Genomic DNA, 27867 nt, shown 5'->3' with positions numbered 1-27867 from the left:
TTTCTCCCAATTCCCTTCAACCTTTTCTTAAAGTTTGAAGGCAAACAATTTGGTTCATTTGACATACCATTTTTTGCTGAGCATTTCTGTATGAAACTTGACAAACCAGAAGTGACTGTTGTTATTCAAAAAACCATGTGGATAGTGAAGGTCATATATACCGCCGTATACATCAAGTAAAGAAAAAAAGAGCTGTACTGGTGTCTTGCCCAAAACCAAGTGTGGTTTCTGGGTGCAAAATGACCTTTCCCCTCCTGAAGAATGCGCCCTTTTACGTTGTTTTGGTTTTTATGCCGAGCATGTCGTCACATTACGCAACACGTGCGCAAACATTCCTTCCTTCAGCGCTCGACGAAAAAACAGACATTTCTATTTTGTCATTTCTCTTTGTCTTTGTGTTCGTCGCTCAGCAGTCGCTCCCACCCCACCCAGAAAAATGCTGCCATTTACTCGGGGTTTTACATCAGACGCAGCCTCCGACAGTTCCATTAGATTGACGTTACATCACATCGGACAGGTTACATCCATCTGTAAAGCTCTGCCAGCTGCAAGGCTGCACTGCTGGAAACTTTCAAAGACAAATCTTACAGAGCCAAGACACTGAATTTAAAATGTCAAACTATTGAGTTTGACATGACATATATATGCACACACACACACACACACACACCTATATACACATATATGCATGTGTGTATACTTATACTTATACTTATATAGATGTTTCATGTGTAACCTCATATCATAACTGATGCTATTTTCAGATTAAAACCATGTTGGTAGAATGAATAGGAACATTAAATAACAAAAAACACGAATTTGGGAAAAAAAAAAAGTTGTTTAAAAAAAAAAAGCTGTTGCTTTAAAATAAATAGTGGAAAAACAAAGAGAAATGTAGTAAAATGACATTGAACAAATTAAAAATATGAATTATTAACATACTCAGTGAATGACAGCGTTAAAAACAAAATACAACCATGTTAATTTTTCCCTCTTTTCTTTTTTTCATTGTAGTGATAACATGAATAAAACACACCTGGAAAATAAATATTTTGGTGTCCGTTCACAATTAAAACATTAACGTTTAGAATAAACGTCTCATAAAGTAAAAATGAGAGAAAAGCAATTAGAAGCCAAAAGGAGGCGCCGGGCGAAGGAAAACCTTTGTGCTGGTTGGCCTGTTCGGGCTCGACTTTCTGGATCAGCTATCACCAGGTTGTCATGACGATGAGTGGAAGCGACAGCTGGGGAGGTCGTGTACTTGGTCACGTTTGACAGCTGAGGGTCGTTTCCAGGAGACGGATGATTTGGCGGTGTTTGCTCTGCGTCGCCCGCCGCGGACAGGCTCTTATGTAACGTTCATTTTCACCCAACCGTGTCACTGATGAAAACTGTTTAACTGATCGGGTATTTATTCAAAGAAAACTTTGTTTTGCCTTGACGCTTTGGAAAAAAAAGGGGAAAAAAACAAATGTAATCATTTTAAATCAATCCCGTCAGATAGATTCCAACGACAAATAAGACACAGATGATTGGGTAAAAAATATTGTTCTTTTATTTTAGAAAAACATGGCCCACCAGCTTGCACACAAACTTTCTACGGCAGAATTGTACGGATAGAAAACACGATACAAAACACAGCTGAGTGGCGCACAAAAACATCCACAACACGTCCCAGCGTCCCATTTCTGAGGCCGCGGAGACAAAAAGACGTCTAATCACATGTACATTTTAAAGCTACGACACTCTGGCATCATTATTTATTGATTAAAAAAAAAAAAAACTCAACTAGCCTAGTGATATATAATTCCTGTTTTTTTTCCTTGACCATATTGGATTTTTTCACGAGGGAGATGCTTCAGCAGAAACGTGAATAAATATAACAAGATTGTTCAACATACGGAGGTCATTGTTGTCGAATGATGATTTTTTTCTTCCTTTTCTGGGCAACTAAGAAAAAAGAAGCTTCACGAAGTCAGATATTTTCCAAACATTGTGTTTGGAGACAAAATGGAAGCGCATTAAACCAAAACAGCGGCTGCCGGTGACAGGAAATGTTTTAACGCTCGTATTCTGAGTTTGTTCCCCGACACCTGGCGGACTCTGACAACGCCGAAGAGGATAGTTTGCGATCTGGGTCTCACCTGCTGAGTAGACCTGCTTATCTACTCGACTAAAACCACAAAGAGCATCGACATGTTATCATAACCGTCATTAATAAATGGAAATTTGATCGGGTCCTGTTTTTTACCGTCGATGGTCGATTCAGTGATAAATTGATCATATTGGCTGATGTTACTTTATTACCAGTGTACTGAATGAAGATGTCGTCTATAAATTAACATGCTATTTTAAAGTTAAAATTTGAGGGCTCTCTACTTACTGATTCTAGTATTTTATACGTCCCGTGTTATCAATTCCCAGTGATCTATAAAATTGCCTGCACAGCACTGAAAATATCGATCAGGTGTAATAACTATTCATTTACAATTTATGAACAATTGTTAGTATAAAATGTTAACACATCTTTCAAAGTAGATATATTTGATAAAGAAGCTTAATTGTGATGCAGTGGGGTGAAAGAGTTTGCGGTTTTCAATCGTACGGAAAAAAATCTACCCGAAACTGCCGAGAAACTTGTGTGAAATAAGTATCACCCGCAAACAGGATCACTTTTGAAATTGACGTATTTTCTTGAGCAAAAAGATCCAATATCAAGCACCGGCTTTTGCATGTTTCAATTCTACTTAAGCGTGTCGTGCAAATCACAGATAAAAATCTTCTGGTAAAATACAACAAAGTGTCACTAATGAAATGAGCATTGTTGTTGGAGTGAGCAGCACCTATGGACAGCAGGAGGAGGTCTTTGGTAAAAATAACCCGGTGTTCTACATCATCGACGCTCCTTCATCCACCGACAAATGTAAACATTTGGTGAGCAGCTGATCGGGCAGCAACAGCGACGACAGAGCGAGCGGCCAACCGGTCCCAGATCAGATACGGAAGCCGTGACGTCTTTTCAAGGGCTCTGCGACTCGACAGGAATCCCAAAACTCTAGCGGGGCGCTCAAGGCACTGAAGGGGTCGCGGCCGTCCCGAAGACGAGTCAAGCAAAAAGAACATAACAAACAAACAAGAAAATAAACCAAAAAAATATATATTTTCTTTTTGTTCAGGAGATTGGATGTTTGCGTAACAGCGGTGACGACCAGGCCGGGCTGTGAAACAGAGACCCTTGAAGCGAAGCTGAAAAAATAAATCCGTGTCGGGGGTGACGGAAACAAAGAGGCGGCGGAGAAAGAAAACACAAGATAAGGTAACGGAAATAAGAGCGGCGGCCTCGTGAAGGTCGGGGTTCAGTCCGGGGTTCAGTCCGGGGCGACTCTAGAGCGCCATGGCGTTGACAAGCTCCTGGTCTGAGGCTGCAGAGCAGGACCTACAAGGAGACACCAACTTCAACTCCAAAGCAACGGACACATCATGTTATTAGGATAATTATCAGGATCTTATGGGGATAATAGCAAATAAGGGGTTCATTAGTGTGACCCCTTGTTGAACTTATGATTTATCATTTTCATCTATATTTACAGGATTTTTATGTTGTGGTAAGGATTGGGTGGGTTTTTATCTTATATACAGAAGTGAAAATAAACAATGCTTTTCTCATGATTTCTTCTGTAACGTAAATTGGCGACGGAGGGGAGCGGCAGATAAAACCTCCCGGCACTTCCCGACGACGCCCTGCTGTCAGTTTGACATCCGACAGACGCGTCGCGGTCACCATGTTGTTGTTATGGTGTCATTTATTTGTTGGCGTCGGCGGAGATCTGCTATCACCGGATCTTTGCACTGGTATTGTTGGGATCGGAAAGATGAATTCAAGCGAACTCTAAAAACTCTTCGTCGGAGAAAAGTTAAAGCTGCCGATGCCGGGAAGCGGTGACGCCTGACGTAAAAGCTTTAGAACAACCTTATACCAAAATATTTATGTGATGGAATCGCCATGGCAGTAGCCAGCGAAGTGTGTCAGTAATGCGACGCTCCTCCGAAGGTTTCTGGCGTGGCAGCGAGGCCAAGTTGAAAAACGAACGGCCGTTTGCGGCGGCGTTACGACGCTGGCGTCACCCGGGGATCGCATTTCTGTCCCGAATCACCGCTGAAACATCTGCTCGCGGTTGAGGCCCGAAACACGAGTCCAAATACCTTGACGCCGGCTATGTGGTGGAGCTCCCCCTCCTTTCTAGGAATCTGCTCCATGAAACAAGAGAAAACATGGTGACGTTCTCGTTCTCTCGCCGCCAAGCCACAACCAGCACTCAAACCGCTGCACGGCGAGCAGGAAGGACGCCGGCGCTCAGAGGCAAACAATCATCATCTATTCCATATAAGATAATATGGGTTGGATCATAAAAATCACAATTTATCTGAATAACTTTATTTTTACCCGTGTTGCCTGTGTGTGTGTGTGTGTGTGTGTGTGTGTGTGTGTGTGTGTTTTACCCAACATCTCTAGTGTGATTTCCCAGATTGAAATGTAGTGAGCAAAACCGTTTCATTGAATCAGGAACAAGATTGAGCGAAATAAAACAACGGGAGGATAATAGATATAATGAATAAATAATGAAACAAACAGGAAGCCACTTACACTTGTGTCTGTCGCACAAAATCAGCAAAGTGTTGATCTCTGGCACATAATTCGATTATCCTCAGACGCTCCTGGATCTCCTGCAGCCGGTCAAAGATCGGAGGGGAGGGAAAACATGTTTATATAAGAGAGGCCAGGAGATAAAAATACCGTCCTGCCGGGACGCCGGCGGTCTGAGCCAGAGAGCTGTCACAACACGCGTCCGTCTCCATTTCAGACACACTGTTAAGAAGATCCTCATTAGACAAAATAGCAAAGACAAAAGCGGCCGCCGCCGATTACTTTCTAACCGACCGCTGCCGTTTGTTTCCAGGAACTGACATTTGCTTATTCTATTTATGACCTCATCATTTCTTATTTGATCACGGTCATTTTCAATTCATTTCAAGTTCCTTTTTACAAGTATTAGGTGGGATTTGTTTTCCATTTTTGCAGTTTCTGTGACAAATGGCATCTATTTTTCAGGCAAATCGGCATGAGCTTTCAATCTGAAAGGAAAGATAAAATAGGATCTTTAAAACTTGGTCCGGCAGCATTCGGATCCTGCGCTTTCACACCGACGAGATGCAACCGCTGTCCTGCGGTGACTTGGTTCACCTCTTCCGTGAGCACGGCGTTCTGGTAAGCGTGTAGTACGTCGCCGCCGCCGCCGCCGCCGCCGCCGCTGTGCCCCGGCAGCTCGTTGTCGTAACGCCGGTAATACTGGCCGGTCACCGGAGCTCCTTCCTGCCCGCGGCCCGCGCCGCCGCCGCGTTCCAGCTTCGGCACGCTGTCGCTGCGTCTGCCGGAGGACAAACATCCAGGTTTTACTCCGACCTCAGCGGACAGCAGGCAGGGCTACACGCAACATTCACACACACAACCATAGGCTTACAAAAGAAATCAAATGGTGATGTTATTTCCATTGGATTTAATGGCACACAATTTACATTAACAAATTACAAATAATTATATAAAAAAAATATATATATACATATATATAAAATATATATATTGATAATACATATCAATAATATATATGATAATATATAATATATATATACATATATATGTATTAAATTATCATATATTTATATATATATTATATATATATATATATTTATATATATATTATACATGTTATATATACATTATCATATATATTATATATATATATATATATATATATATATATATATATATATATATATATATATAATTTTTTAAAACTTATAATTATTTGTAATTTGTTAGTGTAAATTGTGTGCCATTAAATCCAATGGAAATAACATCACCATTTGATTTCTTTTGTAAGCCTATTGTAAAATAAAAAATAATAATAATTGTAATAAATGTTGAGTACAACAAGGGGTCGCGTACGTTGGCCTCACACACACATCCGGCACAGATCGTCTGATTTGATATTATCATCCGTGTCATTTTAAAGGACACGGCTTTACATTTGAGTCGACCCTCCAGGAGTTCATTGTAATAGCTAGTTTTAATATCATTGTATTGAAGGTGAATGTTTTCCCGTCGGTATTTGCCGATATGAGCTGGCGGAGCGGCCGGCCGAACATGGGGTGGAGGGTGAGGAAGGCCGCTGACCTGAGGGGATCCTCCGTGTCCTCGTCCACGTACTGTTCACGCAGCGTCCTGGCCAGGAAGTAGACGATCGCGGCGGCCACCGCCAAGAACCCCGTCACCGAGGCGATGGCGATGCCCACCACCAGGGGCTCGGACACGTACTCCTCGCAGTGCTCGCCGCGGTACCACCAGTTCTCCCCGACACGGCACCTGCACAGGTCAAAGGTCATTCAGAACAATAAGAATAATAATGATAATGTGGCGTTTCAGCAATGAAATAATGGCGGAGGCGTAGAGGAGTTCGATTCTTTAATATGAAACACCGACAAAATACAACTACAACTTGAGCATCCGGGATCATCTATCTATACCTGGCTTAACCTCGACCTTTGACCCTTGGAGAGACCACAACCCTTTGTGTCCACCACAATAATAACGATTGCTGTTGTTATTATTATTAACGCTGTGATAACACACACACACACACACACACACACACACACATATACAGTTGTACCTTGACTTCTGAATTTAATGGGTGTGTTACTCAGTTTGATCATATATCAAATTAAAGTTCCCCATTTAAATGAACCGCCCCCACCCCCCCACGGGTTTCTTACATGTATTTAAGTCCGAAATATTTTACTGTGTAAAGAATGATGATACACAATGCAAGGACAGAAATGAACTGGTCTAATTCAGTGCATTTACCTTGCAGATTGGACAAAGATGCCAGTGGCAGCGGAGGAGTTTGGAGGAGTTTGAAGGAGTTTGGAGGAGTTTTTCCTTTTGTGCTCTATCCTTAAGTTAACTTACTCCTCACACACTCAATGCCACAATATATTGCGAAATTTACTTTGTACGCGATGCTACACTGTATTGCTAAGCTTCATTTAGCGATGGAGTGAGTTTGAAAAGAAATCGAACCATCCTGCTTTGAATGACTATCGCTGCCGCCGTCCGTTGCACCAAATCCCTTAAATGTGCCGTGTCGTCTCGCCGCCGGCGATCTGCGCCACGGCATCTCGCCAACAACAGCTTCTCCATCGCAACGGGCACAACTCCCTCATGCGTTCGCAGATTTTTGGCACTTTTTGAAGCGGCCCTCGATGGGCGGCGGAGGCCACCTGGGTGTCGGACGCTCGTCCTGCTCGCTCCTCGCTCAGATCTCTGCTCGCATCGCAAAGCAAAACAAACGGAGAAGGACGCCTCCCATCACAGGAGATTCAGGGGTCGATTCTCTTCGGCCGTAAACTTCTAATCCTCAGACGGTAAATGATGTTAAACCCTCCTCTCTGTGCACAAAGTAGATTTCCTGTGGTTCGTGATGTCTGACGTCAGCTTTTATAAAACGTTGCCGGAACGTCAACATCGGATTCCATTGTTTGAAAGACAGAAAAACACTGACGTTGCGCTTCGACTTTTTGATCGAAATCAAATAAAGTTGGGAGCTCAACCGACCTGCAGATGGCACCTTTTCCAGGGATGACGTCACATTTGCCGTCGTTGAGACAGAAGTCGTCCCTCAGGCGGCAGATGCTCTGGCAGGGGAGTCCGTCCACGCTCAGGTAGCCGGCATTGCACACACACTCCGCCTCCCCGGACCACTGGTTGACCATACACTTGGAGAACTCATTACACGCCTGGAACTTGCAGGGATCTGCCCGTTCACCTGGACAAGAACCACACAGAAGCTCAGAGGGAAATTGGACAAACATATTTGCTTGTAGAAGTGATGTCACTTTGACACAAAGGTCAATGTTCTCAGAGCTTTGCTCATGTAGCAGTAGCATGTATCTTCTTCTTCTTCTTCTTCTTCTTTCGGCTTTTCCCGTCAGGTGTCGCCACAGCGAGTCAACTTTCTCCATCTAACCCTATTCTCTGGATCCTCCTCTCTCACACCAACTACCTTCATATCCTCTCTCACTACGTCCATAAATCTTCTCTTTGGTCTTCCTCCAGACCTCCTGCCTGGCAGCTCCAATTCCAGCATCCGTCTACCAATATATTCACTATCTCTTCTCTGTACATGACCCAACCATCTCAGTCTGGCTTCTCTGACCTTCTCTCCAAAACATCGAACATGTGCCGTCCCTCTGATAGACTCATTCCTGATCCTCTCCATCCTGGTCACTCCTAAAGAGGACCTCAACATCTTCATCTCTGCAACCTCTAGTTCTGCCTGCTAGCAGTAGCATGTATACAAAGGCACTTTACCGACTATCAAGCACATCTGAAAATAACTCAATAAATCTGTGTACACATACAGACCGCGCTTGTTTATAAATACACACAAATATGTACTGGAAAAGCTTTTGATGAGAAAAATGAATAAAAAAAGACGATCCATCCATTTCCTCCTCCGGCCGACGTCTATCTGGGTTTTCCTCCCGCGCGCTAAAACCGTTAAAGTCGTCTTCTTCGCTGTCGGAATTGAACGGCCTCAGAATTTCACTCTGGTTTCATGGGTTCGATGTGACCAGGATAAATGTTTTGGCGGCGTGAAGCTCGTTAGACCAAAAACATCCATAAATTAGCCGCATGGTCGTCGAAGCCTCAGCGCTCAAAGCTTGAGGAAAAAAGAGCGGCTTCTGGTCCGGAAATGAAGGTATTTATCATATAAATACAACAATACAAAGGGTACATTTCCACCAACTTCCAGGTCAGATCGAGGAGGCAGTGAGACTGAACGCTTGTGCTGATATGAGGTCTCCAGAATGACCTTCGAAGGCTCACTGAGAAGGTGGGAAGCTCTATCAGCCTCTTTGGACCTAAAAACATTTCTGAATATTCAACCCCTTGAAGGAGGATCTCTCTCCCTGTCTGAAGTTCAGATGTTGGCCGATGGAAAACATGACTAACTAGATAATCGTGTCCGCGCTTTGTCTTGACCGACGTTACTCATCGCTGAAGATTACCAGGTTGTAAAGAACTTCTTGGATTGGCTCAGACAGATTAAAGAGCTGCGGCTCACTGGAGGCAAAGCTCCGCTGAGATGATCACAGAGAGAAATATGGAATGTCAAACCAGAGAAAGCGAGAGTTTGTGTGTTCTTAAAGATGTGCGGCGTTCCCCTGGGCTCTGGCTCGGGTCCCCTGCGCTTCATGCCTGCCTTTCAAAGACGAGAAGAAGTTAAATTTGCTGTCGAATACTGAGAGAACAAGGATCTGAACTTGACGTCCTCTCCTTGGGTCTGTTGTGAAAACGCAGACGCTTGAGGCAATGGATCGTTTAGGGAGTCTAGAAGAACACCCGGTGCTGGCAGCAATTACTTCTGGATTTAAGTACGTCATACTTGACAGAATTTTCTCTCTCCAAAATGGCCACCAAGACCCGATGACTGTGTCATAAAAACGATCCCTCTCAGATCCTTCAGGTGGTCTTGAGGAGTGAGGAGGTGCTCACGTTTCGAGCTGATTCAGGTTCGGTTTATGAAGGCTTTTCTTTTCAACTTTAGCCGGAAAAGGTTTCAAGTTGCTTTGGACAAAATGTCAATTTTTGTAATTAGGACATAAAACGACTTTCTAAATTAACAGCTAAGATTACCGTACCTTTGATTGATGTAATGGACAGTGTGACGCAAAGAGTGACAAATGCAGGTTAGTGCTGTGGCGGTGAGTCAGTGGTGCCGCTCACGTTCCTCCCAGACAGATTATCTAGTATTAGCAGGCCGATGACAGCGACGCTAACACGCGGCAGAGAAAATCACTTCGCCTCAACGGTTTCTCAACATCTCAGACACCAGGGATGAACATTTATGACCATTTATTTCATTGTCAAGATATAAACAATGAAAGACAGTCTTTTTAAAATTGCCAAGCGACCTCCTGGCAATTTACTAGTGGCACTTTAATCGGCTGTGAGAGGAAGAATGTTGACCAGACGGAGGATCATCGATCGCAGATAATTCTTCCGGGAAATAATTGGTCAGATCTTTCTGTTGTTTTCAGTGATTATTCTTGTTATTGACAGTAATACCACTATTGGGCTGTTAATGTTCTGGATTTAGCTCCAGTAATCTCCGACCGGCACGCGGTTGCCAGACCGGGACACACAGCTGCCCGGATCATGGCTGTTGATTAGATGTTAATTAGATGTTAAATCCGATAAAAGGTTCCTACCCGATTCAACATCCAAGGAGTACTTGTCAATGGAAAGGTTCATGGTGTCGTAGGCTGTGTTGGCGAAATCCTCCAGGATCAGGTAGACTACATTTGTGACTCCGTGGGGAACCGGCCTCCCAAACCTCATGCGACTGTTGACGACAACACTGCCATTCCTGAAGTTGAGGATCTCCAGGTTCTGGAAGTTGTTGAGGTTGGACTGAAGGTACGGCACCAGCTGCAAATACAAGTTCAAAGGTTAAACCGGACTGGTTTGAGACTGTTACTTCTAAAGAGTCGAGTCCTCACCAGTTGCAAGAAGTGCTGTTCAAGCGCCTTGTATTCTGGCGAGCTCTTGTTGAAGAGGTCCATGGAGAACACCATGTTGGTCACCCTGAGCCTAAAAAACACCGTCAGTTCTCTCCCGAGCCAAACGGGCGACACGACGCCATCGAGGTCGGCGCCTTGCGCTCCGCTGAACAGGCCGCTGCTGTCCCCTTCTGCTGCCATGCTCTCGTACTGGAAGACGTCAAAGCTGACGTCAATGGCCGGCACGTGGGAGACGCCTCGCTGTGAGGGCGGATCGGTCAGATGATTGCTGCCATTGACTTCCTGAAGCAAAGACGTGGGAAGGGTGTCGCCTACCGGGGCCAAAGTTGTCCCTCTCTCCAATGCTGTTGTTGTGGCTGTGGGAGTTTCCACCTTTGTAGCCTCAGATGGCGTCTGATGAGTCACATCAAAAGACAGCACGCCGGATGGATCTTCATCTTCAGGCACCAAATCCGAAACGCGAGTGAACGGGGAGTCCTTCTCTGCTGAGAGAGCGATGTTTCCGTCGAGGTCTGGACTCGGAGGCGCAGACCCAGAAACGGGAGGGGTGGCGGAGGTTGTGACAACGATGACTGCGTCCACGGCGAGGTCGTCTTCCAGGGTGCCGGCTGGTAATGTCAATGTCGTCGTCTCAGAGACTCCCAAGTGTTGCTCCTCCAAAATCTCATCTTCACTGTTCTTTTCAGGAGGTGTGACGGGGCCTCGGGTGAAGGCCTCGGCCTCTGTTAGATCTACATCGAGTACAGACTCCTCTACTCCCACAAGATTGGGTAACAAGACTTCGGATGTTGATGTGTCTTCAACTCCCAAGAGGACTGGGTCATTTTCAGCATCTTCTTCCTCCTCTTTCTCTTCCTTCATCGTTACAATGACCCCAGTTGTTTCTTCTGGAGTTTCTTGAAGCTCAAGTGCTGCTTCTGTTACAGAAAAGACAGCATCGTGTGCCCAGAATGTGGGATCAGGAGATGCCGTCGATAACGCCAGCTTGCTGTGAACTTCAGTTGGAAGGAACTTCTCATGGATGGCGGCATCTGCTGTTGGTGCTGATGTTCCATCTGTAACTGTGAATGAGAGGGTGACCCGCTGGGTGGAGGCTGAGTTTGGTGTGACCAGATACTGGTCCTGGGAGGCTTCTTCCACGCTGCTGTCTGGCTGTGAAGGCTCCAGCGTGGGAAGCAAAGGTGTGGTGAAGGTGAGCTCTGAGGTGTCAGCTGTCAGAACATCCTTCTCGCTCAGCGACGTCTCCAAAGCGCTCTCCTGGACTTCTTCGTCTTGGTCTCCTCCCTCCTGCTGTTCCTCCTCTTTGGCTTCAACCTCATCTCTGCCTCCCTGCTCACCCTCTTCATCTTCTTCTCTGTCCTGGTCTCCTTGAGCCAGGAGGCCTCCTCCTCCTCCTCCTTCATCTTGATCTGCACCCTCCTGGTCCCCTCCATCCAATTCTCCCGCCTCCTCATTCTCCACCTCCTCAACTCCTCCCTCCTCATCTGTTTCCTCCAGGTCTGGTGGAGGCAGCGCCTCCAGGTTGCCGTCATCATACGAGGTGGGTTCCAGCAGCCAGATGTTGCCGTCTGGCCCGTCACCGGAGAATCCAGAACCAGATCCGTCATCCGGCGGCAGCGGAGTCGTATCTCCTCTCGGGGGTTCGTCTCCAGGAGCGTTAATGGACAGGAACCCCTCATCTTTAATGTTGTCATCTGTCGGCCAGACACACAAACATGTTTGGAGTCATTGGAGTAAATTGCAAATCCTTCTAAATCAAAGTAAATTTTATATTCGAACTGTTTTATAATGATGTCATGAAGGCAGGTCATGTTGACGACAGAGACAAATATTCATCTGCCCGAAGGATCAACAGCTCAATGCCCAGAGCCGGTATTCTTTCCAAGCCTTTCTTTTGCAGATGTTGGCGCGGGATCGAGGATCGTCGTGATTATCGGCGATCAGTTTCCGAAAACAAAGACTCACTGTCGCCCAGCGGCGGGTCCTTTGGATCGGCCCCCGGAGAAGTCGTACTCTCGTCGAACGTGAAGACATCATTTTCACTCCTCACTTCTTCTTGGACGTCTTTTCGCACATCAAACGGGTCAATCAGGAAGTCGTCCTTCTTCAGGAAATTGTCATTCCCTTGGATCTCGTGCGCGGGTGCGTCCGGCGGCTTCTCGGCAGCCAGGATGTTGTCCTGCAAAAAGACTCTGCGGTTCATAAAAGGAAAGCGTCACAGAATTCCAGGCCTTTGCGTACGGAGATGTTTCCCTCTCACCATATTGTTGCTGGTGTCGGCGGGTCTGACCGTGGGTTTGCCCGATGGAATGAGCTCTGCGGGAGACAAGAGGCCACGTTTGTGCTTAAATGGTTCAATGCTTCCTTCTTCGATCGGTGGAAACAAACCCGTGAGAATGTGAGAACTTTGTAGCTCTGAGCAAATGAAGAAGACCTCCAAAGTATCAACAAAGTTCTCACAAGTTTATAATGGAACGCCGTCATTTATCCTGGAAGCTGAAGACATCTGAAGACATTTCACACAGCAGTCCAAAGCATTGGACTTTCTAACACAAAGGAAAGTCCATGTAAAATCAATTTATAAAAACAGGAAAATATCAAAACCACGATAATAAAGATGTTAACATTTAGACAATTAAAGGATGTGAAAAATGCCGAGCCCTTCATCTACTTTCCATATTAAAGATAAATGAATTCCATGTTTACGTCCATGTGCTGAGCAGCGGTGCTATCTGTCTATCTATCTATCTATCTATCTATCTATCTATCTATCTATCTATCTATCTATCTATCTATCTATCTATCTATCTATCTATCTATCTATCTATCATCCATCCATCCATCCATCCATCCATCCATCCATCCATCCATCCATCCATCCATCCATCCATCCATCCATCCATCCATCCATCCATCCATCCATCTATCTATCTATCTATCTATCTATCTATCTATCTATCATCCATCCATCCATCCATCCATCCATCCATCCATCCATCCATCCATCCATCTATCTATCTATCTATCTATCTATCTATCTATCTATCTATCTATCTATCTATCTATCTATCTATCTATCTATCTATCTATCTAGCAAGCTAGCAAGCTAGCAAGTAAGAAAGTTAGCAGGCTAGCAAGTTATCTATCTATCTATCTATCTATCTATCTATCTATCTATCTATCTATCTATCTATCTATCTATCTATCTATCTATCTATCTATCTATCTATCCATCCATCCATCCATCCATCCATCCATCCATCCATCCATCCATCCATCCATCCATCCATCCATCTATCTATCTATCTATCTATCTATCTATCTATCTATCTATCTATCTATCTATCTATCTATCTATCTATCCATCCATCCATCCACCCACCTATCATCCATCCATCCATCCATCCATCCATCCATCCATCCATCCATCCATCTATCTATCTATCTATCTATCTATCTATCTATCTATCTATCTATCTATCTATCTATCTATCTATCTATCTATCTATCTATCAGCTGGATAGAGGGCTGATTATTGCCCAGAAAGCTGTTACCGTTGTGGAAGGTGTTGTTGGACAGGCCGTGGTCTTTGTGCAGAGCCTCGGTGATGTAGTTGCGGAAGTCAGTGATGGTGTAGATGACGGTGGGCTGTTCTCCTGCTGAGGGGTAACTGGTCTCCACCATATTGTTCTGCAAGGTGATGAAGTCCATGGTGTCGTTGCCGATGCCGGCGGCGTCCACCTCCAGCGTGATGGCGTAGTGAACCAGGACCACCAGACCCCTGGTGGGACCACACATACGGAACTCAACTCATTCTGATCCGTGTATTAAAAACATAACTCCGGAGAAAAACCTGCATTTACTTATCGCTAGTCTTTCTATCGGTTTGAGAATTCATGATTTATGAATCTGTTTTATTTACGTTGTTTACTTATTTATGTAGGTCAGGCCTCGCTCACCGCAGAATGCAGAGATGAAATATAGCAAATAAGATGATATTATTTATGCATGTGATTGATGACTCACCGCTCCAGGTCTTTCTGAGGCCTGCGGACACAAACATGAACAACATCCACGGTAAGCAACCAAACAGACGCTTCCAAAGTGGCAGGTAAATAAAACACCGAGCCATTTCATCATCTAAGCTTGCGTTTCCAGTTGAAGCAAAAGTTTTTAACCAAACGTCACCTGAAGTCAATGACGAGCACGTCCTTGAATCCGGGCACTCGCTTGAAGGCGTCTTCAATCTGGAGGTGACAGCAGAACATCTCGGTTGAAGCCGTGTGTGGAAAACATTTTCCTTTGTTTTGGGTTTTTTTTTTTGTTTGTCAAATCATTAAAAAGGTATTTTAGTGTTTTATGAATCGGTCGGCGGGGGTTCTCAAACACCTCAAACACGTCTTTTCAAAGTTCTTTTCGGGATCGTAAACAGAATAACGCAAAATAACACGATGCTCTGAATCTTTCCGAGTCAACAAAATACTCCCACCTTTAACTTTATCAGTTTGAGAATAATAAAGATTATTTCCTCCTCTGGCTGTATTTTGCCTTTCTCAGTTGACCTGCTACAAAAGCAAAAGGACAATTTTGTGACGTTTAAGTCATATTTTTCATTTTCCAAACGAATGACATGTTCCAATATTTCAGGGAATTTCCAGAAACAGAGAGTTTGTTTTGTTTTGTTTTGTTTTGTTTTGTTTTGTTTTGTTTTGTTTTCCCGCTAACTTGGGTATTTTCTTTTTGAATATTGAGAGAAGCCTTTGAGAGCGTCACCCTGTGGGTAAAGTGTCGCGCCAGCTGCTGGTACTGGAAGCTGCTGGGGTCCCTCAGAGCGTCGTTGTAGGTCTCCTCCCTCAGCCTGATGCTGAGCTCCACGGCCTGGTCCTTCAGGGGCCTCAGGGGCTGCAGCAAGGAGTCGTCGATCTCGTTCCCCAGCTGGAGGAGAAGGAACACCGAGCCTCTGAGAGGAGAACTCTTGGACATCGAGGCTGAGGTTACTTTTTTCAGGGAAACAAGGTTTTCTCACCAGGTTCTCGTGCTCCTGGAGGGGGTAAAGAAGTAAGTTGTCGTCCGGGTCGAAGACTATTTCTGTCTGGTCCGGGAAGTTGCCGTTGTTGTACTCCACGATATATCTGCTCGTCACTTCCAGAGGGCTTCCTTGTGTGGCTCCTTCTGGATGAGGAGAAACCTTCTCTGATAGCGGATCCAGAACCGTCTCCTGCCTCCACTTGTCGTCCGGTGTTTTGTCTGGGGCGACGGCGTCACTGTGCTCAGGGGCAACATCTGCAGGAGGCACCTGCACACCCTCCTTGCTCAGGGATGCACCTTTTTCTTGTGCCACCTCTGGAACTAGCTCCTTTTTGGGCTCAAAAGGAACCTCCTTGGCTTCAGAGCTTCCGGCACCTGTGGTTGCTTCCGGTTGTCCATGGACTCCCGGAGATGCCGCAGTGGAAGCCTCCGGGCCGGCTTCTTCGCGCTCTTCGGGGAGGGGCTGCGTCTCTTGAGGGTCACCGGACGTTTGCTTCGTCAGTTCTGATGGTGTGTCCGAAGTGACGGCCGGCTGAGAGACGTCCTTCACTTCACTTTCTAGTTCGAACCCTTCCGTATCTTCTGGAACAACCGCAGTGAGCGGAGTTATGACATCTTCTGACCCCAGAGGAGCTTCAGTGACACTCCCTTTGAGGATTTCTGCCGCCGGACCTTCTGGTTCTGTTGTTTCTGACGTTCCTTCAGCCATCGCCTCTTCTTCAGCCTCCAGTACATCCCCTCCAGCTCCTTCTTGGACTTTATCTGCAGACAGTGTGGTGATTTCTAATTCGTGCTTGTTAGATACTGTAACTTCTTCTTCTTGTTGTGGAGGACCTTCTGTTGGTTCTCGTGTAGGTTCTGTTTCATGTGGATATTGTCCCGTGCCTCGTTCCACAAATACTGATTCATCCGCCGGATCTTCTGTGTGTGCTTGCAGAGGGTTGGTGTCGTCTTGTGGACCTCCAGTGGGTCTTTCCACGGGTTCATCTTCACGTGGCAGACCTTCTGTAGGTTGTTGCGCATCTTCTAATCCATGTGGTCTCCCCAAAGATTCTTCAACAAGTTCTTCTTCTTCTGCCGGGTGTGTTGAAGGTTCTTCGACAGGTTGAGCTTCATTTGATAGATCTCCTGTTTCTTGTTCTCCAGGCTCTGTCTTTCCAGATGTTTGTCCAGTAGATTCTTTTACAACCTCTGCTTCAGGTATTGGTCCTCCTATGGGTTCATAAGTAGGGTGTTCACCTTGTGAAGGGTGGCCTGATGTTTCTTCTACAAGCACAGCTTCTTGTTGAGTAACTCCTACAGGTTTTTCTGACGGTTCGACTGCATGTGCTGAACCTTCTCTTTCTGGAGCTGTTTCATAGGAAGAACCTCCCGTATCTTCTTCTGCGGGTTCTTCTTCATGTCGTGAGTCTTCACTGGGTTCTTCTAGAGACTCTTTGTCATGTAGGGAGTCTCCTGGAGGTTGTTCTACAGGCTCTGCTTCATGTAGAGATGGTCCTGTAGGATCATCTACAAGTTCACTTTCATTTAGTGGTGCTGCTGTGCTTTTCTGCTCTGGTGTTGGTTCTTCCAAAGACTCTGCGTCACGTGAAGACACAGGTTCAGGTTCTTCTGCAGGGTCTACATAAAGTAGGGGATCATCTGTGGGTTGTGCTTCATGCAACGAACCTACTGTGGGTTCTTCTTCATGCAGTGGGTCTGTTGTAGGCTCCTCTGAAAGTTCTGCTTCATGCAGTGGCTCTTCTGTAGATTCCTCTTTAGGTTCTATGTCGTGTACTGGGCTGCCTGGAGGTTTCTCTGTAGCTTCTGCTCCAGGTGAAGGTCCCAATGCTGGTTCTTCTTCAGGTTCCACTTCATGTGTTGCAGGTTCTTCTTCAGGTTCTACTTCATGTGTTGCAGGTTCTTCTACAGGTTCATCTACAGGCTGAGCTTCATTTTGTGGTCCTCCTGTAGGTTCTTCTACAGGTTCTACTTCATGTGTTGCAGGTTCTTCCTCAGGTTCTACTTCATGTGTTGCAGGTTCTTCTACAGGTTCTACTTCATGTGTTGCAGGTTCTTCTACAGGTTCATCTACAGGCTGAGCTTCATTTTGTGGTCCTCCTGTAGGTTCTTCTACAGGTTCTACTTCATGTGTTGCAGGTTCTTCCTCAGGTTCTACTTCATGTGTTGCAGGTTCTTCTACAGGTTCTACTTCATGTGTTGCAGGTTCTTCTACAGGTTCATCTACAGGCTGAGCTTCATTTTGTGGTCCTCCTGTAGGTTCTTCTTCAGGTTCTACTTCATATGTTACAGGTTGTTCTACAGGTTCCACTTCATGTGTTGCAGGTTCTTCTACAGGTTCCACTTCATGTGTTGCAGGTTCTTCTTCAGGTTCTACTTCATATGTTGCAGGTTCTTCTTCAGGTTCTACTTCATGTGTTGCAGGTTCTTCTACAGGTTCATCTACAGGCTGAGCTTCATTTTGTGGTCCTCCTGTAGGTTCTTCTTCAGGTTCTACTTCATGTGTTGCAGGTTCTTCTACAGGTTCTACTTCATGTGTTGCAGGTTCTTCTTCAGGTTCTACTTCATGTGTTGCAGGTTCTTCTACAGGTTCCACTTCATGTGTTGCAGGTTCTTCTTCAGGTTCTACTTCATATGTTGCAGGTTGTTCTACAGGTTCCACTTCATGTGCTGCCGGTTCTTCTTCAGGTTCATCTACAGGCTGAGCTTCATTTTGTGGTCCTCCGGTAGGTTCTTCTCCAGGTTCTACTTCATGTGTTGCAGGTTCTTCTACAGGTTCTACTTCATGTGTTGCAGGTTCTTCTACAGGTTCTACTGCATGTGTTGCAGGTTCTTCTACAGGTTCTACTTCATATGTTGCAGGTTCTTCTACGGGTACATCTACAGGCTGAGCTTCATTTTGTGGTCCTCCTGTAGGTTCTTCTACGGGCGGCCCTGTTTGTGATGGACCTGTGGAACTTTCTTCCACAGGGTCTGCTTCAGGTGTCGAGCCTTCTTCATGGTCTTCTATAGGTTCTGCTTCTGGTGGATCTCCCTGCGTCGGCCCATTCACAGGTTCTGCCTCATCTGCTGTTTGTCCTGTAGCTTCTGTTTCCTGTGGTGGACGTGGACCTGCCCAGGGATTTTCCACGAACTGTGTAGTTTGTGTTGTGCCTCTGTCAGGTTCTTCTGCAGGTCCTGGTTGATGGGATGAACCCTCAGTGGGTTTTTCTTCAGTTTCCGTTTCACGCGGTGGAATTTCTGGATGTTCTTCTACAGGTGTTTCTGCCTTTGGTGGTTCTTCCTCATGTTCTGCTTCGTGCACTGGTGCACTTGCAGATACTTCTATGGGTTCTGCGGGTTCAAGTGTAAGTCCTCCTCCAGGTTCCCGCTCTTCATCTCCTTCCCTTCCATCATCCTCGGTGAGTTGGGACGGTTCCATCGTAGTCCTCCCGTCTCCATGCTCCCCTTCCTCCTCCTCCTCTGCAGGGTTACCTTCTGTTCCCTGTGGTTCTTCCTGGATGGCTGGTGTTTCTCCTACAGGCTCCTCTGCTGTGATATCTACCGGAGCTTCCTCTGATTCCTCCTCCGTGTTCACAAGTGTTGCTTCTTCTGCTGTTACATCTACAGCATGTGTTCCTGTCACATCTTCTGCCACCAGACCATCTTCTGCCGTGTCCCGGCTCTGTGTCTCGACCACCTCGGGTGGCTCGGCTGTAGCTTCGGTCGGTATTTTCTCCGTCTCCATCACCTCCGTATGTTCCACGTCCACCTCCGGGGTCACGCTCTCTTCCTCCCTGGTATCTGACGAGGACCAGATTCCGCCGAAGACCTCGTCCTCCGGTGAGGTGAGTGTTTCTGGCTCCGTTGTGAAAGTTGCCTCTGCTGAAGCAATGCCGGTGGACTCTTCTTCCGGAGTCCCGCTCATCGAGGTCGTCTCCTCACCGTCTCCTGGCTCCGTCCTCAGGGACACGATGGGAGTCGCGTCTGTGGTCTGGTGGACCGTTACAGAAGCTTCTGGGGAACTTTTGTCGGGAGGCTCCTGCGTTTCTGCTCGATCTTCTTGAGTAACGACCGCGGGCGAAGCCCGTTCTTCATCATCGGTCCAAAGTATATTGAAAGGAGCCTCCAGAGGATTGTCTTCTTCGGCCGCCTTCACGCCGGGTCTCTCCGGAACCGTCTGGACCTCCGAATGAACCTCAGCCGCCGCGTTCTCCGCCGACACGTCAAGGTGCTTGACGTTCGAAGGTCCTGCCGCTTGAAGGATTTCAGGTCCAGGCTGTGACGGAGGCTCTTCGGACGCAGGAACAGACGCATCCTCTGAAAGTCCCCGAGAAGGATTCGTTCCATCTTTGGTTTTGTCGTCCAAAGGCAGTCCGTCAAGAGGCCGGACGGGGACAGAACCTGGTTCCCATGCGGTCAGGACCGTCTCGGCTCGAGAGGGAAGTCTAGAAACCCGGACACCTTCGTCAGAGGTCACATTCGAGGGAGGAATCAACCCTTCGGTTGCGAAGATCACTGGAGTCCTGGCGGTGAGCTGGCCACCGAGTGAAAGGTCAACTTTCTCTGATCCAATAACAAGGACATCGTCACCTGCTGGCAGAAGACAAACCCGGTCACTCTTACATCACCGAGATCGCCGTCCACCTGCTGACCTCTAGAATCAATGATTTAATCACAGTTCTATGTGACTCCTTGCTTATTTTTGGTCAAAGTTTGGGACGTTTATCGCTCATTTTTCAAAACATTGAGGAGCTATCACTTCTCCATGTCTCGGAAATGTTCATAACCGAGCAAAAACTACGACCGCCAAAAAATGGCCCCTAAATCGTTCGGATCATTTTTTTTTCAGATCAGTCGATAAATCGTCCGAGGTTTCAAGAGTGAAAGGGGAATCTTTCTGGAAACGAGAAGCACCAAAAATCACGGGAGTAAGAAGATCTGTGGTGCGTTTGTGACGTTCTCGGCGGAAACGCGGCGGTCTGGACCTCCATTGACCAGCCTGCCAGTAAATAGGCTTACCGATCTATTCTGGGTCTCGGCCTACGGGACTCCGCCTCCAGCTGGAGCCTGGAGTTGGAGCCTGGAGCTAATCAGAATCTGGGGTCAACCTGCCGCCGAGCGCCGGAGCACCTGAAAGTAAGCCGAGGCTCCTGGCAGAGACGGAGGAGCTCCTCTGTCTTCACCGGCGGCCGAGGTGTTTATCTCGGCCTCGTCTCAGTTTCATTGAATTCTTCGTCGACCGATGAATCCGTTTAAAAAGATCAGCCTTTCCGAGTCGGTCGGTCGACTACCGTCAGAAAGACTTTCGGAGCGTTTTTTATTTTTTTGGGCAATTTGGGAAAATGACTTTCCTGTTTTTGTGTTTGTTTTTTCTCATTTCCATTCTGATTCCTTTACATTTTTTTCAGCTCATTTCTTAAAAGTTTGAGTTTTCTAATCAAACTGCATGTTTGGCAGTTTCACACATCATTTTGGGGGGAAATTTGCAGTTTTGTTTTGCTGATGTTCAGCTTCTGCACGCAGGCAGAACTTATCTTCTCAGATGAAGCCATTAGAAGGTGAAGCTACAAGAAACTGACTGATGGCGGTGCAGCGGAGCAGGGAGGATTTACCCGTCGGAGTCTCCGCTTCTCCAGGCTGGAGGTTCGTTGTCTCCGAGCTGCGTCACACAAACGAGATCATTTCAGTTTATGGCAACACACACACGCACACACACACACACATTAGAGAATGTCCCCCTCCTACTGATGATGAACTTCTCATTGATTATTGATTTGCACCTCCAAACCTTCAGAAATGACAAGCCTCCAGTGTTTATTTCAGGCTGAGCCGTGGCGCTCCTTGGATAAATTAAATGAACGGCAGGTTCAAGTTGTCGTTCTTTTTTCGGCGCCAGCGCTGGACCAGGACCCGGACCAGGACCAGGACCCGGACCAGGACCCGGACCAGGACCTGCGTTCCCGCCTCATACTAGTGACTGGATGTGCTTCCGTCCGAGCCACGACGACCACGACGACCACGACGGCGACCGACAAGGGTCGAGAAACTAACACGTTATCGGAGATAAAGGCTTGAAATCGATTTATCGGCGAAAACCCTAAATGGTACTTGTTTTTTGGAAGTTAATGTGTTCAAATTGAACTTTTTGTTGTTTATTAGAGATCAGATGATTGGAATCCTGCTAAACATTCAACTGTAAAGTAAGATGGCAGAGTTAAACGTGACCTGTGTGACGCAAAACACTCCTTTGTCTTAACGCGAGGGGAAGAGACACAAAAACCCCCATTAAATGTATATTTGAAGGGGAAAGTTGTGCCGTCTCTTCCCGGCAGCTGCTCCGCCACGCAAAAAAAAATGAATTTATTGGTGTTTTGAAAGGGAGAAAACAGCGAGACCCTCCGGGGCTCCCAAACACAACACATCTGGACATCCTTAAAATAGTTGGCATTCTCCTTTAAACGTATTGCGCCGCAGCCAATCAGAGCGAGGCGGATTCAAAACCGCACGCCTGTAAAAGTGAGACGAGCCCGGCGCCGTATGAAATGCGCATGGACGTCCAACCTACGCCGCACCTTCTCTTCCTTCTTTGTTATCGTGGTTTCGATCCTTCCAGCGCACGGACGGCGTGTTGCTTCATTCGGCCCAATGGACGAGCGTGAGCGCCTTCGCCCGCCGCGTGACGGCGGCGGCGCCGCCAACATCCCGCGCGTGTGTCGGCGACGCTTTACAAACATTGTCGTCGAAAAAAGGAAGGTTGTAGATAAGACATAGATTTATGCTCTATTAGGGAGCGAAAATAATCTTGGCTTTAGAAATAGATTTATTCTTTTTGTTTGAGCAAATGTTGATCTACTTATTTTCATCATCAAACTTGTGGGTCGTATTTGGATGTTTTGATTCTTTTTGATTTATCGGGTGATTTTCTGGTGTTTGCGTCCGTGTGGATAAAATTTGCTGTCATATTTGGATGTTTTTAACTCCCTTATTGGAGTTTTAGCAGAAACCTCCTTTTAGTTTACTGACCGTCAACCCCGGGCCGCTGTGAGTGTTGGTTCATCTCTGGAACGGGAGGTGCAAAGTATTTAAATGACTGAATTGATTTTCTACAGATGGAAGCTGATGAAGGTTCACCACGGCGGCGCTACTGAAGCACATCTCCTATCCAATGAACGTCCCTGCTTCCTGTTGTTTGGTCGTGGGAAAACCTTTATCATCACGTGCACGACGAAATTTAAAGATACGCCCATTTTTTTTCCTTTTCTTTCTCTATCGTCACTCGCATCCATGAAATATTGGATCGATCGGCGTCTGCAGGCCTACCTGCATGGAGGCGGGGACGAGGTGGTGGCAACACTGCAGCAGGCAACGAAACATAATGCACCAGTCAATAGACAACCACTTCACACACACTCCCAATCATCCGGCGCCTCGTTTGGATCTTTTGTCATAAGATCAGGTCAGATCGGGTGAAGACGCCTGGGATTTTAACATTCAGGTGTGGCGGGTTTTTATGATAAACTACGGATGGCCGACATCCGTTTGGAGATTTCTTTCCCTCTAAGCAGTTACGTGTAAATATCGTGACTTACAGAGAAGAACTCTGTGCTCGGCAGCGTTCTCAGGGTCTTCACCGTGAGATTAGGAGAATAGAAACGGGCCTAAGAGATCACAAAACACATATGAAGTCATGCTCACCTGCTTGCTGCAGCGGCCATGGCCACTCTCTGAAGGAAGACAGCAAGGATAGCATGTTTAACAACATGTTTAACAGCATGTTTAACTATCTATCTATCTATCTATCTATCTATCTATCTATCTATCTATCTATCTATCTATCTATCTATCTATCTATCTATCTATCTATCTATCTATCCATCCATCCATCCATCCATCCATCCATCCATCCATCCATCCATCCATCCATCCATCCATCCATCCATCCATCCATCCATCCATCTATCTATCTATCTATCTATCTATCTATCTATCTATCTATCTATCAGCATCCTTTCCCCCTCAAAGAGCCATTTGGATTTGTTTCCCAGCAGTCAAGAAAACAGCTGGAGCGAACAAACCCTTTGGAAATTTAATATTCTTTTTTTTTCCTTCATGCTATGAAGAAAGAAATACGAGTTGTATTTTTTTAAATCCGTGAACGACTGCAGAGAAAACGAAATGACATTTCTGCATGCAACAAAACATTTTCAATTATGAAAAAAAGTTACTTTCAAGCAAAATACTCAATGTTTCTTTGAGTCCATCTTGTGTTTGAGATCTGAAACGATCTGCCGGCAGAAAACCGGAAATGTGTTCCTCGCGTGCGGTCGCTTATGAAGAGCCGCCGAAATATTCAAGCGCGTTTTATCGAGATGTTGCAAGATCCTGATAATCTTCAAATTTAAAATGACATTTTAAAAATGAATGAACTCAAATAAAAAAACGTTTGAATTGAATACCGGTTCTTATTAAAATCCACCGACTGCATCGGGTGGATCTATATGTGTGATAACAAGGAGGACGAGCGGAGCTTCTGGCCGAAGGCCCTCGGCGGCTCCTCGGCGGCTCCTCAGCTCCGCCACAAACACCCTCCTTCATTTCCAGTCACACCAACAACAAAAGAAACTTCAAAAACATCCGTAGTTGTGAAGTTCATAAGGCGATCGCAGAGGAGGCAAACCCTCATTCGGAGGCGTTTAAACCGTAAATGTTTCCACTCACGCTGCGGATGAGGCCGAGGTGTCGCTCCGTCCGGCTGAAGAGGCGTCCGATCTCCATGACGCCGAGCGAGCCGGCGTCGCAGCGGCTCACCAGGCTCAGATACTCATCCCGATCAGGCAGCTGATCCCAGAAGACCTTGTAGGCCTCCCACACCGTCTCCTGACACACTGGGACCAACAGCAGAGGATATTTAGCCGCTGCGCTCGCTGTTTCTTCAAACCAGAGCGAACGACCCGGGACGTGAGACGGTGACGACCTTTCACTTTTTAAAAGCAATTGAATTAGAGGAGGATAAAAAAGATAAACGATAAAATATCCCCTCTATTTAGGGGCTCTGGTGCTCTGGTGCTCTCTGCGATCCTTCCACATTTCCCGTGCGAGTTGCTGCTTTTTCTCCGGCGGATCAATGGAAGCGAGCGAGCGCCGATGTTCCGCTCTGCTCACCACAGCGAACCGATTATTCACAAATGATTATGTTCAAATTGAGTTCCCGTTCATTTGCACGGACGCTAATTCTTCACCGTGTTCGGACACCGACACTCGACGTCTCCGATCGTCAAATCCATTCTGTCGCTGTTTTCAATCAAAGATATTTGAATCGGTTTGAAGCCTCGATGAGGCGGTTAAGTGACACGTGTAGAACCGCTTTGGATTAAACGCTGCGGACGGTCTTTGCTTGTGTATTTTAAGTTTCGGTTATTTTCTGCTGAAAGACAGACGGAGGATTATTTTACGGGACTTTGCTCGAGCGATGTCTAAACACGCGAGTAAAGATAAATATTCACACATCGGTCCGGACCGAGCGGAAACGAAACATCTGAACCCAACGATCCGGCAAGAGAAGGGAGCCGGCCGTGAGGAGCGCACCTGAAAATGTGTCCAGTCTGACAATCTTTAACGGCAAAGTGGAAAACGAGGAGAGGAAGAAAGACAAATAAAGTGGCGATGAGTCGCGGCGTTGATGCGTTTCCACGGCAGGTCCCGATGCCGGCCCAGATCGTGGCCACTTCTCGCACCGAAATCCCAAAAAACGATGTTGAGGAAAAACAAACGCTCTTCCTGTACATCGACAAGAAATGTCTGAATCTTCCTCTCGGCATCGAAAGTCACGTACGGCCTCGCAAATCCTAGCGGAGGAGTCGAGGAGAGCTCTGGCAGAGGACGGATGAAGGAAAGCGTGAAGGTGAAATGTGAAGGCTTTTGTGCAGAAGCATCTGTCTCCCTGCGACCTCTGACCTCCGCCGCCTTCACCCGCGGCAGACGTGGCCCTAAGCCGCTGAAGGGTGCGGATCAGCGCTTGCGGGAAAGGAGCGAGGCGCTAACCGGGACGCGACTCTCACCTCTGAGGCGGAAGTAGGCGAGGTGGTCGGCCGCCGCCTGTTCCTCCGTCTCGCGGCCGCACAGCTTCACGCCGCTGGGGAAAAGGATGTCCCTGCGGCGCCGCGTCAGAGCGCCGGGCCGCCGCTCCGACGAGGGGCTCCGCTCACCTGGGGAACCCGGCGCAACGTGAGGTTCGGGCCGATCCAAAAACACGCGTCCGCCGGCTCGGAAAGACACCCACCTGTGTGCGCGAAGCCTCCGGCGCTCAGCAGCAGCAGCAGGCCGAGCGCCGGCAGCCACCGCCCGCTCCTCCTCGCCATCTCGCTGGCTTGTGGCTCCTCAGCTCAGCGGAGCCGCGCCTCAGACGCCGGGTGACGGCGAGTGACAGGAAGCTGACGGGCGACGCCTCCGAGAACAGATGGAGCCTCTAATCCTATTTGTTAAGCTTCTGGAGTGGATGAGTGTCAACCTCCGGGACGCCGGGCGCCTCGGCGTACCTCTCGTAATGTCCAAAGTCCCTCGTGTGGCGCCGCGAGTCCCGCGTCCGTCTTCCGACGCCGTCTTTTCGCATCGCGCCCTTTGACTTCCGTCGGGTGTCGCTCGTCTCACGCCGGCCTCCTCAGACTGAACCCCACCCTCCGTATTTCCCAGCTCCGGTCCGGCCTCCTTCGCCCCCCCGGCTCCCCAAACTCCCGTGTCCTGTCCGTCGGCCCGAGGCCTCCGGCCCGTCGTCTCCACCCGGCGGTCCTTCGGCACCGGGCTGCAAAGAAAATCTCTCTTGACACCGGTTTCTTCACCGGACCTTCCGGATGGCCTCCGCCTCGGCCTGGCCGCCGCACTTCATGATGTAATCAAGATTTTTAATCGCCGTCATGCAGACACGGTGACATTGTGCCACGAGAGCTCCCGGCTCGGAGCATTTACGGGTTTTTCATACAAATTAATAGACGGACAAGTTATTTACATAGTGGGTTGTTGTATTCGTGACGCAGCCGGCAGGAAGGGCGATGTGAATATGACTGACGGAAGAGATACAACTGAGAAAAAAACCTCAGCCGGCCCGACACGACTTTAAGCTTCCACATCCGCAAACTCTACGTTTTAAATCAGCACAAAGAAATAAGGCTGGTTGTCCATTAAAAAATAAAAAAACAAGTATTTTTGGAAAATATAGACTCATTGAAAAAGTAAGGAAGAACCATTGTTGTTGAACAAAGCAGCGCTCGGTAAATAAACAAAAAGCGGAGCGGACCGATGAACGCCGCTCTCGTGGCGTCGATCTTCAACAAACATCGTCTGTTTTTTTGCTTTGTTTTTTCAAAAAGATCAGGACAATAATTAGGCGGTCATTGATCCGGGATCAGCCCGTCAGCAGGTGGTCCCTCCGACAGACCCGTCAGCCGATTAACCTGATTAAGGGTCAAAGGTGACGGATGGTCGACTCACTTTCTGCTAGTTTCCTGGATGTGTCATAACGTACGGTTGTGATAAATACATTCTGCCCTGCCTGTTTTTGGGCCAGAATGTCAGCTTTTCTCTTGTGTCATGGACTCCTTTTGTACAGATAGTTTGAAATCCGTTTGTCCGTCACGGCGATCGACGACGAATAAACCTTTTGAATGAACGGCCGATCGGCTTTCCGTCTCGGAACAACGGCGGACAACCTTTTCCGTTCGGTCAAAAACAAACAAGCGGCCGAACGGAAGCGTAGGAATTACGCTTGAATCCGTCTCGTGGGAAGGAATTTGGAGACGGCGGCTTCCCGAACAACTTTGTCTGTCTGATCCGGACCGGGACGACCCCCCGCCGCCTCAATGTCAACAATAGCAGACATCTTTTATTGGATAATAGGATTACGGGCCGCCAGCAGAGCAGGAGCTTCTTATGAACCTGTTTACGATCAGACTTTTATTTTGAACGGCCTCTGAGGTCTACACTTCTTCTGCTTTATGACTTTTATTTTGAGCAGGAACTACTAGTTTGGTCGCAAAGCCAAAGTGTATTTTCAACTTGGACTCCCAGGCAGAGGATCAGGCCGGGCCAGGAAACCTCTCGCCGTCAGCGGAATCACGAGTTTGAGCGTTCGCGCTGAGCGACAGCTTCACCAGTGATTAAATATGAACTTTAGAGATTTTTTGACTCGACAATCAGAGAGGCTGCCTTGCTGCCGCCGCT

General features: G+C 47.1%; 1 protein-coding gene across 1 annotated transcript; it reads right to left on the bottom strand.

Annotated features, from left to right (window-relative positions):
• Positions 1-1540: 1540 nt before the first annotated feature.
• Positions 1541-26012, bottom strand: LOC147233668 (interphotoreceptor matrix proteoglycan 2-like). Its single transcript, XM_086147418.1, has 20 exons — positions 25934-26012; positions 25713-25859; positions 24373-24539; positions 23244-23312; positions 19147-19645; positions 15671-17478; positions 15418-15579; positions 14833-14891; positions 14671-14691; positions 14199-14425; positions 12905-12960; positions 12610-12823; positions 10624-12338; positions 10333-10552; positions 7673-7883; positions 6233-6421; positions 5243-5426; positions 4646-4725; positions 4204-4248; positions 1541-3436 (listed from the first exon to the last, which is right to left on the bottom strand). Exons 1-19 carry the CDS (start codon positions 26010-26012, stop codon positions 4215-4217), a joined length of 6141 nt encoding a protein of 2046 aa, XP_086003544.1. The 3' UTR covers positions 1541-3436; positions 4204-4214.
• Between the last annotated feature and the right edge of the window lie 1855 nt (positions 26013-27867).

This window comes from Fistularia commersonii, chromosome 6 (assembly GCF_037954325.1).
Source record: "Fistularia commersonii isolate RoL2024-O1a breed Wild chromosome 6, RoL_Fcom_v1.0, whole genome shotgun sequence".
In the NCBI taxonomy this organism is placed as follows: Eukaryota; Metazoa; Chordata; class Actinopteri; order Syngnathiformes; family Fistulariidae; genus Fistularia; species Fistularia commersonii.
The sequence above is the reverse complement of the archived record's forward strand: the minus strand, read 5'-3'. Positions and strand labels throughout refer to the sequence as shown.

Bases quoted from the DNA above. Each gene is read 5' to 3' on its own strand.
- LOC147233668 (XM_086147418.1), bottom strand. From the start codon at position 26,012: ATGGCGAGGAGGAGCGGGCGGTGGCTGCCGGCGCTCGGCCTGCTGCTG. The intron at 12,339-12,609 runs GTGAGTCTTTGT...TCTGGCCGACAG, and splicing joins GGACCCGCCGCTGGGCGACA to ATGACAACATTAAAGATGAG. The intron at 10,553-10,623 runs GTGAGGACTCGA...TTGTATTTGCAG, and splicing joins AACAGCACTTCTTGCAACTG to CTGGTGCCGTACCTTCAGTC.